At 23.8% G+C, this 19,057-nt stretch overlaps 2 protein-coding genes across 9 annotated transcripts in view; both read left to right on the forward strand.

Annotated features, from left to right (window-relative positions):
• Positions 1–14,991, forward strand: part of LOC122858844 (protein kinase C-binding protein NELL1-like) — a 37,027-nt gene extending 22,036 nt beyond the window's left edge. For 4 of the 8 annotated variants that reach the window (XM_044162034.1, XM_044162031.1, XM_044162032.1 and 1 more), the window contains 12 exons: positions 2,713–2,943; positions 4,540–4,690; positions 4,780–5,062; positions 5,455–5,610; positions 5,719–5,941; positions 6,020–6,211; positions 6,382–6,501; positions 6,653–6,913; positions 6,978–7,630; positions 7,694–7,942; positions 9,489–9,538; positions 11,093–14,991. In XM_044162034.1, the coding sequence (XP_044017969.1) occupies positions 2,713–2,943; positions 4,540–4,690; positions 4,780–5,062; positions 5,455–5,610; positions 5,719–5,941; positions 6,020–6,211; positions 6,382–6,501; positions 6,653–6,913; positions 6,978–7,630; positions 7,694–7,942; positions 9,489–9,538; positions 11,093–11,507 (2,984 nt within the window). In that variant the 3' untranslated portion in view covers positions 11,508–14,991. The remainder of the gene's footprint in view (positions 1–2,712; positions 2,944–4,539; positions 4,691–4,779; positions 5,063–5,454; positions 5,611–5,718; positions 5,942–6,019; positions 6,212–6,381; positions 6,502–6,652; positions 6,914–6,977; positions 7,631–7,693; positions 7,943–9,488; positions 9,539–11,092) is intronic. The other 4 variants (XM_044162035.1, XM_044162038.1, XM_044162036.1 and 1 more) reach the window with 4 other exon arrangements.
• Positions 14,992–16,922: 1,931 nt separating this feature from the next.
• LOC122858845 (phosphoglycolate phosphatase 1A, chloroplastic-like) lies at positions 16,923–18,982 on the forward strand. The gene is made up of 6 exons (XM_044162040.1): positions 16,923–17,275; positions 17,342–17,502; positions 17,604–17,738; positions 17,826–18,030; positions 18,118–18,262; positions 18,330–18,982. The coding sequence occupies exons 1-6, from the start codon at positions 17,185–17,187 to the stop codon at positions 18,499–18,501; spliced, it is 909 nt and encodes a 302-aa protein (XP_044017975.1). The 5' UTR covers positions 16,923–17,184; the 3' UTR covers positions 18,502–18,982.
• The last annotated feature ends 75 nt before the right edge of the window (positions 18,983–19,057 follow it).

The raw sequence follows: 19,057 nt of genomic DNA on the forward strand, positions 1-19,057 counted from the left end.
CTACTCATTGGACCGGTCGGTTGTATTACGTAATATTAAATGACCAAAAAATTTGCATATTTGTTGTTAAATTTATTTATTGACTGGAAATTAATGCAACTGATGATTGATATTTTGGAGATTTCATTGATATAATTTAAAAATTAAATTTAATTGGAAAAAAATTTTTATAAATATAAATTGTAAATGTAGTGAAAATTTTGAGTCAAAATAGTATTTTTATGTGACTATTTTCAAACATTAATATGAAAATTTAAAAAAATAAAAATTTCAATAAATGAGTCATATTGTTTTTGAGTAAATTATTATGAAAAATAGTTGACTAAAATAAATTACATTTCATTATATTAATATGATGAAGTGTAATTTCTTTTGTTAAAAGTTGCAACTGCATACATTATTGAATTATTCAAATAACTTGAAGATATTATTTTAATTTTTTAACTGTGCCATCTCTTGACTCAAATATAAAAAATTTTTAATAAAATTTTTTCACCAATTTAATAATCAAATTATAAATATTTATTCAATTTAATTATCATACGTTTGTCGTATATTTTTTTATTTTTTTTTGTAGGTTTTAATGTTGATATTATCAAGTGTATTAGGTATGATAACAACATTGAAAATAAAAATTTAATTTATGCAAAAAATTGTTACTTGAAATTATAATTTACGTAAGCATGTGACGATTTTTATTTGATTATTCGAAAATAGTATTATTTAAAAAGATCCAGAACACTCGACGTAATTATTTGAAAAAATTCTTATCTTTATAAATCGTCCAATCATAAAGTCAAATATTTTATATTAAAAAAAATTTTAAAAAAGCATTAAATAAAGTAAATATAAAGTCATATTCTAAAACCTCTATATTTAATTATCATTCGCTCATAAAAAATATTTATTTTTTGATAAATAATTATAAAAAATATATTTCTGTTTGTTTCTATCTGTATTTTTTAGCTAAAACATATTTAAACAATATTATCGCAATGATATTAAACCAACTTTAAATCATCATTAAAAATTATATTTATTTTTTGAAATATTTACTTTGTAAAGCAGATTTTAAAAAATATCAAAATAAAAAAAATTTAAATTGCTCGTTATATCTATTAAATTGTAAAAATAAAAAACAAATTAGTTAAATATTTTTATAGATACATGATTAAAATGTCATGATTTAAATAAATAAGTTTATCAAAAAGATAAAAATAGGTTTTTTTAATATTCTGTTTAGTGTGAAATGATGAGTGATAAATATAATTTTCAGGTAGTTATAAAGTGGCTCAGACACGAGCGAGTCATTAGTTTTTAAAAAAAACCCAAACACAAATGTTCAAATTTTTATCACATCGAAGATCATTAACATTCTGAATGACCTAAAAAAATTAATTTTTATAATAAGTTTTTAAAAATATATAAATTAAAATGCAAGAAAAGTTAATAATTGTCAAGTGTTTGATTTTAATTGTCATTGTCATTGCAACAAATGGTGAGTTAAAAATAAAAAAAAAATAAAAATATATTCAACAAATTTTAATTTTTAAGTTAATAATATAAATAATTATTATTCAATTAAATATAGCTTTTTTATTTTCATTATAAAATTATCGCATTGCAGAAAATACTAAATTTAATGTCAATAAATTCGACAAAAGTCTGACGAGGGTTGCAGACAATTTTTTTTTTGTTCATTGCGTCAGGTTGATCGTATCCCTTGGCAGGTTTTTGGTGGTAAAAGTTCCTTTTCAAATACGTGACAGCATGCCAAAACAAGATAAATTCAATTGCCAGGATAAAATACCCTTTCTTTATATCAAAAACCATATATATTATTAATTTTATTTTTTTCATTTTATCCTGGTCCTGTCATTCACACACAATAAATGAAAAGCTAAATGAAGAATATAAAAGAAATCAAAAAGTAAAAATAATATATAGTCTTGATTTTCATGACAGTTCATTCACATTCAATTTATTTTTCCAATTTTTCCAAACTAAATCGGGACGGTAAATTAATAGCTAGTCTCATTGGGGTGTCTCGAACAGATGTGAAAAAAAAAATACACAAGTGTATTATGAAAGAGACAAGATGAAGAGAAAGAGAAAATTGTGAATGGCAGACTGCTTGTCGTCGTGAAAATATTTTATTGACTTATCTAATTTTTTTTTTATAACATCAAAAATTAATTCTAACATTTATTAATTAATTTTTAATATTACAATAAAAATATCAATCATCTTTTCATTGACAATATTAAAATTTAATTAACAATTTTTTTTTCTTTAAAAATCTAATAATTAATTTATAAAAGTTTGTTGATTTATTGTCGAGAATATTATGTGGCATTGACACGTTATAAGGTCGTCAATGTAAAGGCAAATATCTGAGACTAAGTCTCGAAAAAATCAAATAAAAAAAAATAAATAAATAAACAATAAAAAGGACAAATATATGCAAAAGGTTATACACTGTTTATTGTTAATTATTTACATGTAACACGTGAATATACTTTTTTTTTTTTTGTTGCAATTGAATAGTTAAATTGTCATTAAAATTTAAGCGTATTATAAATTTATTACCTTTTTTTTTTTTTCGTTTCAAGATAATTAAAAGAGTACTCGATTTATTCACTGGTGTTTAAAATACTTGTAATGATTTTTAAATGTAAATTTAATTAAATTTAATAAATTTATATTTTTCAGTAATGGGAGCGACAAGTGACAGTAGACAGGAAGAAACATCGTCAAGTGTAACATTGTCATTGATGACATCATCAGTGACGGAAAAACCAATAATAAATAAAATAAAAATACCACCAGATCTTGGTGGTAGCATTGACCTCTTGGCTGCCTTGCAATTGCACAATACGACGTATCAGGGTGTTAAACAAGTCCCTGGTCTCGTCAGACTGAAACCAGCGTATTATCTTCAAGGTGAATATATATCATTAATATATTTTTCATTTTATTATTACCAAGTTGTATAATAATAATAGCCATAAAAAAGTTGGATTAAAATGAACAACACTATGTATATAGCTGAGGGATGAATATATAAAAATTTTTTTGGGGTTCACGCAATGTCCTTCGGAGAAAGACGAGCTGATTATACAGTCTTGCCCCACCCAATTATATTCTCGTGAGGAAGATCAGGGTGGTTTGCGTGTAAAAGGCTTCCACCCATTGGGTGAAACATTGTCCAAATAACCACCCTTCATAGACGTTAAAAAAAAACTGAGAAAATTTTTTTTTTATATCTTTAAATTTATTCATCACAAAATTTTTATGCTAATATAATTTTTGTAATATTTTTTTTTTTTTTTTTTTGCATGAATTTATGCTGCTTTTAATATTGGTTTAAGAATTTTTTTTTTTTTTTTGATTTCATGTTAGATATCAATTAGTTTATCAATATTTTTTATTAAAAATTTTATTAGTCAAATTTCTTGGTTTTATTATTTGAAAAACAAAATTATTTTATTGAAAATTTTATTACTACCGGAAATATATATGCAAAAGAAGGGTGGCTTTTGAAATATTTTTTATTTTTTTTTATACGCGTTATAAATTTATATTGCATATTTAACAATATTATGTTTTATTTTTACAAGTACAAGTTTTAATATTTTATTTGGAATTTCATAAATTTAAACAATATACAAAGAAAAAAAAAATTTTAATTATAGTCAAAAGTAAAAATCAAAAATTAAAAATTTATAATAATTATAATAATTTTACTAGTTTTTTATTGAAGATTAATTTCATTTTATTTATTTATTATTTTTATTTTGCAACACCTGTACTTTAAACCCAAACGATAGTCTAAAAAAATAGTTAAAAAAAATTCTTCAACACGTTTTGTTTTTTTTTTTTTATTGGAATATTTTCCCGCCTATGCTCAAATGGTAATGCAGATATGTTCAAAGAGATCATGTTCACAGTGTCTGGCACGCGTCTGATATGAAACAAGATATGTTTGATATGGGTGTAGATGAAGCTAAACAATTTGCAAATATAAAAAAAATTAAATTAAATTTGCAATATGCATAGTGTAAAATCGATACACCATAAATGTTCAAAAGGCTGCATATAAATTATAAAGGGTGAAACAGGTGCGGTGTTCAAGTTAATGAGACGTTATATTTTTTTTTTTTTTATATATTGATGAAATTGGATAGCGGATATCGGCAAATGACACTGTTTAACTGAAATTAATAATTATACAGATGGTTTAACTGGTGTCAGCTTCTTGGGGGGATGTTTAATTCGAAATAAAAAAAGGGGTAGATAAAATACATATATGTGCACACAATTTACAAGACAATTTAAAAAGGGAGAAATACAATGTTGGAGTATCAGCAAATATATACTTGACACTGTTAAAAAATTATATATGTATACACTTGAGTTTAATTAAGCTTAAAAATGACAATGACAAATTGAAGGATAAATTTCAAAATTATCAAGTCAATTTACATCTTTTTATAATTCATAAATTAATAATATAAATTTTATTTTTTTCAAATCAAGGTGATGAAAGAAATCTTCAATTAAATCAAGTAGGTTTTGAGCATGCTGCTGAAATTATCCGGCGGGTACCGGAATTTACAATTGCCGCAGCTTTAAAACAAGAAGAAACAAATTCCGGAACAATTGTTGCCTTCTCCCATGGTAATAATAGGTACGCTCATATTTTTACAAAAATAAAATACAAAAATAGATATATAATAATAATAACATAAACAATAATAATGGTTTTTTTATAATAAGGTATTTGGAGTTACAAAGTAGTGGACGTAAAGATGAATTACGTTTACATTATGTATCTCGACATGATGGTACTGTTCATGTTGAGGCATTTCCATTTCGTCTTGCTGATGGTGCTTGGCACAGGGTAGCATTGAGTATCAGTGGCTCGCAGGTCGAGCTACTTGTCGATTGTCATCCCTTGTATAGACGTTTATTAAAACCTGGTCCACCTGATACTAATTTTACTCTACCACAATTACAACTCTGGATTGGCCAGAGAAATGCCAAGCACTTTTTATTCAAGGTAATATATATTAATATGATTATTTTTTTTTAAAACTTTTAAATATACTAAATATTTATTTAAATTTTAAGTAGTTCTGGTTGTGTGTTAATGTTGATGTATGGTGTATTTTAAATATCTGTTTATGGGCTCATTTGTCAGTATGACTCAGCCCCGCATATCCTGTATATAGACTCACGAGGGAAATGGCCTCTTGAGTGCCAAATGCATTAGCTGATAAATGTTCTTCAACATTTTATAACACTATTTTTCGATAAATATAACTTCATATCACAAAATATACATATTTTTTTATCATTACATAGATATAATGTATATTTTTATTTTTTTTTATTCCATGTAAATATCTTTACAAGAAGAATACATGAATTTATTTTTATATTTAATTATAGGGTGCACTTCAGGATGTCAAGCTTATTCCAGGGCCACATGGATATTTGTCACAGTGTCCACAGCTTGATACATCCTGTCCAACATGCGGACAATTTTCCATATTACAAAATACTGTTGAACAACTAATGCACAATCTCAATGAATTGACACGCAGGGTAAGTTGTCAATGCTCATTCATTATTATTTATATTATGATAATAAAGTATATAATGTACATGTTGATAATGTTGATAATATATACTCATGGACATCCTTCTTTTTAGCTAGCTGTTGCAGAGGGTAGAATAAGCAAAGTTGAAGAATGTGAATGTCAAAAATCATGTCGTATTAATGGTACTGTTCATGAAGATGGTGCAACATGGGAAAAAGGATGTCAACAGTGTTCATGTGTACATGGTAATATTAAATGTAGACCAACACCATGTGCACCAGTTACATGTAAACATCCTGTTACCAAAGAAGGATCATGTTGTCCTGTTTGTTTAAGTATGAACTATTTTTCATATACATAAAATATTTAAAAAAAAGTATTTGATCAATTAATTTAATTTAATTTAATTACAGAACAATGTTTTTTGCATGGTGTTATTCATGATCATGGTGTTAAAGTATCACCAACACAATGTGTTGAGTGTAATTGCAATGATGGAATATTTAATTGTGTTAGATTTGATTCTGAAACACGTTGTCCAGAATTACCATGTCCACCAAGTGAACAAATAAGTGTTGCTGAAGAATGTTGTAAATTTTGTCCAGGTATAAATCCAAATATTAATCTTATATAATTTATAATACTGCATGTTGATAATAAAAAAAAAAAAAAGTCAATAACTAATTGCGCTAATGCATATTAATTACCAACATAATTCAACTAATTAAGCATGTGTATATTAATTTTAATGGCTTAAATGTAAATTCAATAATAGGGGTGGATTACTGCGCAAAAGGACACAAATGTCATACAAATGCATCCTGCCTAAATCTACAAACAACTTATGCCTGCCATTGTAATATTGGCTTTCAAGGGGATGGTCATAATTGTCACGGTATACTAATCCTATAAAACAAATTAATACTTTGATTTATTAACAATATAATTCTAATTTAATAATAGATAAATAAAAAAAAAAAACAAATGCTTTATTTATATATTTTAAATAAATGTATTATATTGATTTTTATAAATTTCAATTATAGATGTTGATGAGTGTAAACAACAAGGTGGATCAAATGGTCATCATTGCAATGCAAATACAAAATGTGTTAATGTACTTGGTTCATATGTATGTGATTGTCTTCCTGGTTATCACAGACTTGATAAATTTAATTGTGCTGAATTAAATGAATGTACGACCGGTCGTCATTCATGCTCAGAACATGCAACTTGTGTTAATACACCTGGTAGTTATTACTGTCTTTGTAATAATGGCTACACTGGTGATGGAACAATTTGTGAACGTAAGTAGTTACATTATTTTTAATATAAAATTAATTAATAATTATTGTTGATGCTTTTTCGTAGCTGTTTGTAATCAAACTTGTCAAAATGGTGGTGAATGTGTTGCACCAGGTAAATGCTCATGTCGTCGTGGTTACATTGGTAATAGTTGTGAGCTTGATTTAGATGAATGTGCAAGTGATTTACATAGATGTCATCATTCATCAACTTGTTTTAATATGCCAGGATGGTATTATTGTCGTTGTAAACCAGGATATAGAAGTGCATTACATGACAGTACACAAGGTACTCAATGTTTGGATATTGATGAGTGTAATGATCAAACAATTGAAAGAAAACATACTTGTCATCCAACAGCAACATGTATTAATAATGATGGTGGATATGAGTGCTCATGTTCAAGTAATATTGATACACATATTGATAATAATAATAATAATGAAGAGTGTAGATTAAGCTGTTGGTATGATAATAGAGAAATTCAAAATGGTGATATATTTTCATCAATTGTTAATCCATGCAAAAGATGTGAATGTCGAAATGGTGTTATAACATGCAGTGATCCAGTGTGTGATTGTAATTTAATTGAAAGTCAAAAAGACAAATGTTGTCCACAGTGTGATCCAGCTGCATCATGTCGTCATCAAGAACTTCATCATCTTTTATTTAAAAGTGGTGAACGTTGGATATATCAATGTCAAACATGTGAATGTTTGGTAGGTAAATTTCATTGATCAATATAAATTTAATTTAATTAAAATTTTTTTTTTTTATTCAAGTATGGAGAAATTGATTGTTGGCAAATGGAATGTCCACCAGTAACATGTATGAATCCAGTTACTGAAGATGGTGATTGTTGTCCAAGATGTGAAGATGATCCTTGTGCACGTGATAGTAATGTTAATACAACAACAATTATGATTAATAGTCATGTTGATCCAAGACCATGCAGTTATGCTGGTATTGTTCATGACAGTGGTAGCTCTTGGCAAGATCCACATGATAAATGCACCACGTGCGAGTGCAAGGTAAGGAGGTTTTAAGCTGGAACAACAACAACATAACAAATTTTTTATTCAATTTTTTATTTTTAAATATTAAATGAAAATAAAAAAAAAAAAAGAAGTTTATAATTTTTTTATTTTATGTTTATTTAACAATCCTGAAATAATTATTACAAGGCACAGGATTTTTTAATTAATTTTTATTTTAATTGTAAAATAAGAAAAAGAAAAATAAATAATAGTTTATAAATTATATTGATTATTTATTTTTTTATAAGAAGATAAATTGTTTTTTTTTTTTTTTTTTTGTAAATTAAATTTTAATTATCATTTCTCTTTTTCTTATTGTAAGGTTTTTTTTTTTTAGTTTATGATTAATTTAATTTACACACCCTGATGAATAAAAGTATAAAAAAAAAAATAAGGTCAGTAAACGAAGTATATTGCCTTCGCTTTGACCAGAAAAATGACTGCGCAAAGTGGCATTGACAGTCTTAATGCTCAATTTAAAAAATAAAAAAAATGAAAAACAATAAACAGACACAGACATTTGACACGACATAATTATCATTTTTTTTTTTTTTACAACATAATATTAAATTCTAGTATTTTTTTATGTAGTCTAATGATTTATAATTATTTTTTTTGTTTTACAATTTTGTTTTTTGTTTTTTTTTTGTAAAATAATATACCTTGCATTTAAATTTCGTGATAAATATACATGTTTTTTTTAATTCTTACCATAACTTTGTAAATTATTTATTTAATTTTTTGATTGTTTATACAAAAGTTAGTAGGTAATCCTCGTTCGTAAGCAAATGAACTTGTTTATTTATTAAATTTTTTTTTCCTCATTTAAATTAACAAAATACCTTTGCTCATACCTCAAGACTGTGGCTATTTGCTCTATATATTAATTTATATTTTAAATTAAAAATATGAAAATTGATATTGTTTATTTTTATATAAAATTTAAACTAATTTTTTATCTATAAATTTTTATAACAATGAATTAATCAATTTTCTTCTAATTTTAATAATAGATTTATGTTTATTTAGTTAATAATTATTTAAAAATCGGAAAAGAGTATTCAGTATTATTTTCATTCTTTAAACTATCACCAAAGCTAATTTTAAATAATACAAATAAATAAATAAATAAAATAACATTAACAATTAATTTTTTTAAAAATAATAAATCAATAAACAAAAAAAAAAACTAATATTGCTTGCTTGCTTTTTTCAAGCTTTATTTTTTTAAAAAAACTAATAAAATTTATTTATTATTTCGAGCAAATTTGTTATAAATAATAAATATAAATTTTAATATATTTTTTTTTAAAGATCGGTATGACGATCGCACGTGTTTCGGATCAATCCTGCATGGATAGTTAATTTATTTTAAAATTAGATATTTATAAGTTGCATTGATATTTTATTTATTTATAAATATTTGGAAATAATCCTGGAAATTCTCACCCGACTAACTGTAAATTTAATTTAATTTTTTTTTTAATTATAAATATGATAACTAACCGATTAACCAGCCTAACAATGGGTATCCTTGCAGGTGCCGTACTGCGCCCAATTGGTGAGCAATAGCGCGTGTTGTGTGCATCGGTAATCACATCACTTCTACCTCACCTATAACTTCTAAAAAAAAAAAAACAGAAAATAAATATATATACATGTTATATATATTAAAAAAAAAAAATAATGTATTTTACTCTATTAGTTTTCGAGTGCCTCTCTCTTATTTTCCTTTTTTTTTTTTTTTCATTTTTATTTAGCGCCGGCTTGATTGACTGCAACTGCAAGATTCGAGTCTTTTCTCTTGAAATTAATTTTTAATTTTTCATTGGGTTTATTATTTATTTTCTTTTATTTTATATTTATTTAATTTTAATTTATTTTTAATTCATTTTTTTACTATTTTAAATGCTCGTCAAACACTGTAATAATTTATGCATGATATTTTAATTTATTTTGCAAACATCTATTTGATTTTCAAGGTCATTTTGGATTTTTTATTTTTGCACGTTATTTAATTGCACGTAAATATATCATTCATTTTTCGTTGCAAAAAAATTTATATATCTTAAAATAATATAAAGAAAAAAAAAAATTGTTTAAGCGCACGAGGAGACGCCTACATGTTTTTCAATATTTTTCGCACAAATACTTTTTTAAATACTTTTATATATTATTTATGAAAAAAAAAAAAAAAAATTATTGTCACCTGGGTTTATTTTTGGTATTATTTTTATTACACTTGGGCCTCTTTGCACACTCCTTCGTCTGCATATAAATATATACATAAACCATAGAAGCACCAGGGCGCTCTAAAGCCACATTTGAAAATAAAATTTACTCAAAAGCCACGATTCAAAAAAAAAAAAAAAACATACTAAAATAAGTTGCTCAATTATCAATTAGAAAATATTTTTGAGTAAATTTTATTCATCAAATTCTTCGTAGTATTAGATTAGAAATTCACAGTAAAATTAAAGACGTACTTTTATGAGAATTCATTGTTTTGTTGTCAATTTTTAATTAAATTTTATCAGAGCATGTGATTTTTTATCAAATAAATTATTTTCATTATAATAAAAGCGTGATTGATGTGATGTCGAAGTTGTACGTCAACAATTTTTCAACATGATGGCAGCCACAAGACACAATTAGCTGGATAAGTTTCAAATTTAAAAATCTAATTCAAATCTAAATAGACCAAAAAATCTGTATTACCTTTGACAATTATCATGACTTTTTCTTTTTTTTTTTCTCAACAAAACAATGAATACACATAATACGTTGTCTATACACATTTCATTAAAATTACATCTACTCGAGGTTAATTTTTTTTCAATTTTCCATCAACTTAAAAATTCCGCGAATAATTATAATTAATTAAAAATAATTTTCATAAAAATAAAATTAACCTCGAGGCAGATATGATCTAGACTAATGACTGAATTTTTGATTTTCATCTAAGCTCCGATGATTAAACAAAAAAAAAAAAAACTAAAAAATTATAAATGCAAAAAAAAAAAGAGACTACGACAATAATGATCAGAGCTTTTATTGACAATCAAAAAATTCAGACAAATTTGTAAATAAATAAACAGAATAATAAATAATATAATGTAAAAAAAAAATTAATTTAATTCGCAGGACGGTCAATTATGCTGCAGCTATGATTATGGCTGTGCTGGCGATTTGGATAGCGAGCGACGCATCATTTCTCATAACTATGATACAATCACTATCAGAAATAGCAAGAAGTCTACATACACGGATTTCACTACATCGAAAACAACAGTATCAACGATCCGATACAATGATAAATCATCAACAATTAGTATTGATGATTACGATAAACAATCAATGCAATTATCAACATCATCAACATCATCAACTTCATCAACTTCATCATCATCACCGTCATTATCAGTATCATCAAAACCATTACAATCATCTTCCGAAATTGATAAAAAAAACAATATTGCCAATAACATTATCACCTTCCCAAAAAATCAGCCAATACATCGTAAACTCATGTCAACAGTTGACAAACGTCCAGGCATAGCTGGTAGACCAGGCTGAAATAATTCATCGACCCAGACACGTCCATATATAGACGTGCCAAATTGACGAATCAGAATAATAATTTATTTCGTGATTGCCTGGGTCAAGAGTCGTTCCAACTGGTATTGTCATTGAATGTGAACGCCAACCAGATTCAGAAAAAAAATTTACTTTTAAAGTACAATTTTTTATTTTTTTTTTCATTTCATTTGTTGTTTTTTCTTTTTTTTCTCTTTGACAAATAAATAATAGTAATAATGAATAATAGTAATAAAAATATTAATAATAATAAATCAATAAATTAAAAATTAATTAACAAAAAGAAAAATTATATAACACAGGGCTTAAAAAAAAGAAATGAAAATATGAAAAAGTATCGCGTTTTTACCTCAATTATAGTCAAGTCAACGTGTTACAAACATTTTCACGACTTAAAAAAAAATATATATATTCATTTTATTATAAAAAAAAAAAATAATAGAAACTTTTTAAAATAAATAATATACAGAAATGTTTTTTTTTTTTCTTTTATTCTGTTTATTTTTTTATATTTAATTAAATATTTTTTAGTTTTTTTTTTTTTAAATTAATGTTGCAATTTTTAACTGGCCGATGAACCCGGCAATGAGAATAAACAAAATGATAATTAATATGAAATAATAATGAATAATAATAAAAACGAAAAAATAATAATAATAAAAATTAATTTTAAATAAAAATCACTACATTCCTTTTAAAAACTAACAATAAGTAGGCACTAATGAGAAAAACACGTATGATCATAGTGAAGCTAATGGAACAATAATTTTTTTTCGACTGGTGAAATAAAGTTAATAATAAAAATCATAATTAAAACATTCATAAACATCAAGTCAATGAAACATTTTACATTAATAATGAAACATAGAAAATAAAATTAATGTTAATAATATTTTTTTTTTTAAATTTGTCACTGATAATTGAGATAAAACGAAAAATTATATATTAAAAATAAAGCTCATTAATTTCCATGTGCACTAAAACATTTCCAACATCGAATAATTCATTCTGACATTCTCAAAAATCACCATTTAAAAATTATTAAATTTTTTCAAAAATAAACAATAATTAAAAAATTTTTATTGATATTATGAAAACAACAAATAAACTGCTTGTTATACAAAGACAAAAAAAAAAAATAAAAAGTAATAAATAATGTGTGAAATAAAAAAAATAATAAAAAAGAAAAAAAATTTAAAAAATTTAAAAGAAAAAAAAATATATAATTATTATTAATAATTGCGATATACGATACGCACCAGAGAATTATTGATAACCATTTGTTCAATGTGCAATAATTTAAAATGGTAAAAATACACAGCTTAATTTGTAACTGATGGCGAGACTGGAGACAATGTGAATTTGATAAATAATTATAAATGAATATTGCGAGAAAGGATGATTAAATAATAATATTAATAATAATAATCATAATAATAATATTATTGAGTTAATTTATGATGAGGAGAGATTGGAATGATTTGACTCAGGGTCAAGGTGAAATGTGAGGCTAATTTGATCAATTGTAATATGATAAGTCTCTTCTTTTAAAAATTTAAATTTCTAGTCATTTTTCGATTTTATTCGATGAGCCATTTCGTTTGCATTTTAATTGTCAAATAAAATAATTTCTTTATATTATGAAAATTATTTTTAAAACATTGCTAAATATTAATTTAAAAGCATGATTTTTTTAAAAATTTTTTTCTTTATTTTCGTTTCGATAAATTATAATGATAATGTGTACAAATGAAATTGTTTTTTAAAAATTTTTTTTCTTTTTCATAGATATTTGTTTTAAATATAATTTTACAATATATAAAATAATTATTATAAATAAAAAAAATTTAAAAAAAAAAACAATTTAACTAACGAGATTATTTTTGTCTAACAAAAAAATTTAATTAAAATATTACTGAAGCCCCCTGTTCAAGTTAACGTTTTAAATAATTGAATTCAAATAATAAAATACAAATAAAATTGAAAAAATAGAAATAATAATTAATAAAAATAATAAACAGTTGTAAAAATAATATTGTTCCTCGAATAATAATAATAATAATAATTAAAAAAAAATAAATAAATATCTAAGAAACAAGATATAATTATGAAATTTAAATATTTAAAAATAAACTTTCAAAAAATGAATAAAGAGAAGATAAAAGTAATTCAAATAATTTTTTTTTTTTTGCATAATAATAATGTTGCTCTAATGTATATATAAAAAATCATAAAGTTGGTAATTTTCTTACTAAATAATTTAGGCTGAAAAGAACGCGTGAATAAAAAAAAAAATCAATCATAATATATTAACAGAAATTTACGATTGATACTTGAAAGAAAAAATCATAAAAAATTTAATTCCAACGGGTAATTAAATTTTTATTTATGCGCTATACTTGGCACAAGATAAAAAAAAAATATTAATAATTTGATAGCAGCTATTATCTAATTAGATGTACAGCCTGTCTGCAGGAAAGCTCGCTGCTAATAAGTAAAACCGAAATCGACGAGAAATTCAAAATTGAAAATCAATAAAAATAGCTAAAATTTTTCATCGAAATAATAATAAATAAGTTATCTAGGTAGGTAGATAGATAGGTATGTAATAATAAAGCTACTTAATAGATTTAACAGTCTTGTAATAATAATATTGAAAATATAATTGTTAATATTACAAAAAATTTAAATAAAAAAAAATCAAACTCACGAGAAAATTATATATCTCCAAGATAATAATTAAAAAAACAACGTATAAATAATATGAGCTTTTCAATAATCCAGTTTAAAATTAATAACAAAATTCATAGAAAAAAAAAAACTCTATAAATTGATTTTAAATAAATTTTTTCAAAAATATAAATTTTTAAATAAATCGCCTTATTGGAAATCTTTTTAATTAAACAAAAAAAAAAATTAATAAAATCATTCAATAAATAATTATATAAATAAATAAAATAAATAAATTTTCATTTGTTCTTTTAGATACTGTTGATTAAAAAAAAAAAAATCTAATTTACAAAATTTTAATATAGTATTGAGTAGAATAAAATCAGAAACAAAAAAGTGTATACAATAAAATAAGCCTAAAAAACTGCAATGAAATAATAATAAAATAATAATAATAATTCTTTACAAAAAAAAAAAAAATTATATAAATAATTAAATAAATGCTTTTCACGTTTCTTGTACGATCGAATGTTTAAAAAAAAAAAAATATGTAGACGGGTGCGTTTAATTACCATACCTTGATTAGCTTATGGAAAAAAAATAAAAAAAAATTAACATAAGAGGCGATAAGTTTCTAGTCAAAAAGAGGAAAAAAAAAAAAAAAATTTAACTCGTCTTTTCCGGGGGAAAAAAATCAACAACAAACGTATGAATTTTTCGAGCTTTAAAAGCAAAAAAGCAGACAGGTAAATTAAAAAAAGAATAAAAAAAAAAAACGTTGACGTTTTATAACGAGAGGGAAATAAGAAAAAAAAAAGAATAATTAATATTAATAATAAATGAAAAAAGTTAATATTAATATAATAATATTAATAATAATAATAAATAATAATAAAAAAAGAAATGTAACAGAGAAAAGAAAAGAAAAATGAAATTAATAATGACCGATGTGTATGTGAGACTAACGACTCATGTGTGTCGATTACAATGAAATATTAATTATGAATTATCATTATGATTAATTATTAGTAATTAATTATTACCAATTATCATTGATTAATTATTATTAACTGCTGAATGGCCATGTAAATGAGAATCAAGACAAATGACGGCTAGGAAAACTTAATAAATTGAAACTATTGAAACTATTAACGCGTTTTAATTGTTTAATTATTTTATTTTATAATTATAAGATTCATTCAAGTTATCCATCTTTTATTTACCCGACTGATCTGCCTTGTTGCATCACGATTTATCTCATCTCACGTAAAATACTATCAGTGTTATTTTTTTTTTTTTTATACTCTTCATTCCAGATTGTGTAGCATAACTCTTTGAAACTGATTTTTTTATATCGACGATAAAAAAAATATCAAAATCGAAAAGAAAAATATATATAATAATAGTTTAATGACAAAAATTTTAGAACTTGAAGTAGATTCAATTAATGAAGATTTAAATATTACTATTTTTTTGTTGCTTGTTAAGAATTTAAACTAGTTTAAACTATTATAACATATGTTTATATTATTAACTACTAAATTAATTATTGTAAAAACAAAAAAAAAAGGTGAACAAAACAAAAAAAAATTTTTTTCCGCTCATTTCGAACGTTTTTTTTATATGTACATATATTAAATTATTATCCGTTTCTTTCAAACGTTATAACTATACTAATATTAATATTAATTTACGCTGCTATCACAACGATTTGTTTCTTAATTTTGCATTAAGTTAATTTTCGTTTGTTTTTCAAACGTTATATACACGCTAGCGTCCTAGCGATTTTATTTGGTCGGTAGTCTAACTTGCTTTTACGGATTGCGACGGCCGGTTTTGAACTCGGTCCTCTCGCATCCGTGGCTGGCAGCTTTGCTGCTCTCAACCACAAGCCGACACCTAAACACGATGGAAATTTTTATCCTTATGAATATAATTTCAATTAAAATATTATTATAGTTTAAAAACTCGAGATGCTTTACTATTAAAAAAATTAAATTTCAGAAAAAATAGGCTGGACTTTTATATCAGTGGATACAATTTAAATGCATTTTTTTTTTATTTTCTTTTATTTTGCAATTGTATCTTTGAATTTTCTGTGTAACATGTCGTGCATGAACATTCAATTTTCATAGTAATATTTAATAATTTAACTAAGAATTTCTTTTATTTTTTTTTTAACAATTATTTAAAAATTATTTTTAATTTGTATACAACTTGTGCCATCTGTTTTTTTTTCAGTTGTCAATGTCATTATCAATATTACCCCGAGTCAACTTTCATATCGACTGTAGAATAATTCAAATAAATTTTATTTTTAAAATTTTTTATTTCAATGCAAGTCAAAGGTCATGGAGATTATATCAAAGTTATGAATTTTTAAATAAACTTGTTTATACTGGGTTTTTCTTATTTAATTTATTTCTATTGAGTATTATTGTTGCAATTGAATTGATCAGTCAACTACAAGTTGTGTAATTAATTTTAAACTTTATTGACAAACAAGTTTGTGATTTTTTTAGTCAAGCCAAAGAATTTTTTTTTCTTCTTTTGCTTATAAATTGTGTCTATTCACACATAAATTTTTATATTACCATAATGTAAATTTATTAAAAAGGAATAAGCACGATTTATCTACAGCTGACTTGAAAATTTTATTTTATTATCATGACAAAGAATGACAGAAAATAATTCTTTTTTTTTTGTTGGCATAACGATTAGGCATCAACAACGTCACATCAGTGATTATTATTTCAGCTAGACGATACTCACTTAACAAAGATCATAAAGAATAAAGAATGCTGACACTTTATCATCATTATTTTAATCTCAAATTTCAAAGCTGGCTGTTTGGAAGACTCAAGACTTTACACTTTACAGTGTACAGTTTAACTCAGTCATTGTTATTTTTTCGTGGCAGTCAGTGAAAATATACTTTTGTAAAAAAAAATTTATTAATATTTTCAACAATGGAAAAACCAGTTGATTTAAAAAAATTATCAAATGAAGATATAAAAAATTTTTTAGATTCATTTGATACTGTTTTAAGTGATTGCGATGGTAAGACATAAATTTTATATTTATAAAAATTTTATTATTTGATTATTTAATTGTTTTTTAATCCAGGTGTTTTGTGGCTATTAAATTCTCCAATTTCTGGTGCATTTGATGCACTTAAAAATTTGGAAAAACTTGGAAAAAAGATTTTATTTGTTTCTAATAATAATCTTTCAACTGTCGATGATTATTTAAAAAAATTTGAGATGATGGGATACAATGCAAAGCCAGTAAGAATTTAAATATTCAAAAAAAATAAAATAAAATCATTATCTACTAAATGACAATTTATAATAACAATAATTTGTTTGTTATTAATTTTTAAAATTAGGAACAAATTGTGATACCATCAATAGTTATTCTTGAGCATTTGTTGAGTATAAATTTCGAGGGAAAAGCGTTGGTGATTGGAAGTCCAGCATTCAAAAAAATACTTTCTGATGGTGGAATTGATGTTGTGTCTGAGGTAAGAGAAAATATTAAATAAAAAAAAAAATAAATACCTAGATAATAAAATAATATAAAATATACTGAAGAGTGTTTTTTTGTTTAGCCATCTGTTATTGATGAGGTGAATACAATTAGAGATGTTGCGAAAAATATACCAGAAGTTAAAGCAGTTATATTTGATTGTGATCTAAATCTTAATTATGCAAAAATAATGCAAGCTGCTGTTCATGTAGAACGTGATGATGTTTTATTTTTTGTTGGACCAATGGACAAAAAACTTCCAGTTGCACCATCACTAACACTCATTGGTAAATTAATTTCATTTCTAAATATAATTTTATTTTTCGTCCATGTTGAATTGACTGATGTTGGATTTTTTATTTAATTTATTTCAGGCCCTGGATTCTTTGCAGAAATGGTTATTGATCACTGTGGAAAAAGCCCAATTGAATATTCAAAACCAAGTGAATTACTTCGAATTTATTTGACGAAAAATTATTCTTTAAATAATCCAAATAGATGTCTTTTCATTGGTGATTCGTAAGTATTTTATTTTTCTTAATAAATAAATTTATTATAAATTTTTATTATATATTTTTTTTTATAGATTATCAAATGATATGAAATTTGCACAAAGTGCAGGATTTCAAAAGTTATGGGTTGGCTCAGGAGTAGACTCATTAGGTTCTGAACAAACTCTTGAACCAAATGATAGACCAGATTTTTATCTTCCAGATTTAGGAGTTCTTGGGGATTTAATTAATCATATTAATAATTAAAAATTGTATGTATTTTGTATTTTTTAATAAATTTTAATCAACTACATGTAATATTTTTGAAAATATAATTAAATAATTCAATAAATTATTAATTATGTTTAAAGTTGTCGAAAGCTAATTAATTATTATTCTAAAGTAAAGTAATTTTTAACTTACAAAATGAGTATAAACTTGTCACTGAGTGTGAGACCGCCACAATTTTTTTAAGTAATTGAAAATACATTAATTTTTGTTCAATCTACTGCATCTATTAAATTGACTAAATATGTTGAGTGTCGTTGCGGAAAAAAAAAATAAAAATAATTTTTAATTAACATCAGTTTCATAGATAACACAATGTCGAATCGAAAAACACATGACACAAAAAATTAGTGACTCAAAGTAACAAAAGATTAATATTATTGACAAAAAAAAAAATAGCCAATATTGGATATTTTATTATTTCCAGAAAATGACTGATAATTATTTTTATTTTTTGTTTATCAACATTCGTAGATTGAAAATATATATATTTTTTGAAATAAATAAGAAAATATGACAAAATTTTATTTTCAAA

This window comes from Aphidius gifuensis, linkage group LG6 (genome assembly GCF_014905175.1).
Source record: "Aphidius gifuensis isolate YNYX2018 linkage group LG6, ASM1490517v1, whole genome shotgun sequence".
NCBI lineage: Eukaryota > Metazoa > Arthropoda > Insecta > Hymenoptera > Braconidae > Aphidius > Aphidius gifuensis.

Excerpts from the sequence above, each read along its gene's own strand:
- LOC122858845 (XM_044162040.1), top strand. The coding sequence starts at position 17,185 with ATGGAAAAACCAGTTGATTTAAAAAAATTATCAAATGAAGATATAAAA. Across the intron at positions 17,276-17,341 it reads TGTTTTAAGTGATTGCGATG|GTGTTTTGTGGCTATTAAAT; the intron begins GTAAGACATAAA and ends TTTTTAATCCAG. Across the intron at positions 18,263-18,329 it reads TGTCTTTTCATTGGTGATTC|ATTATCAAATGATATGAAAT; the intron begins GTAAGTATTTTA and ends TTTTTTTTATAG.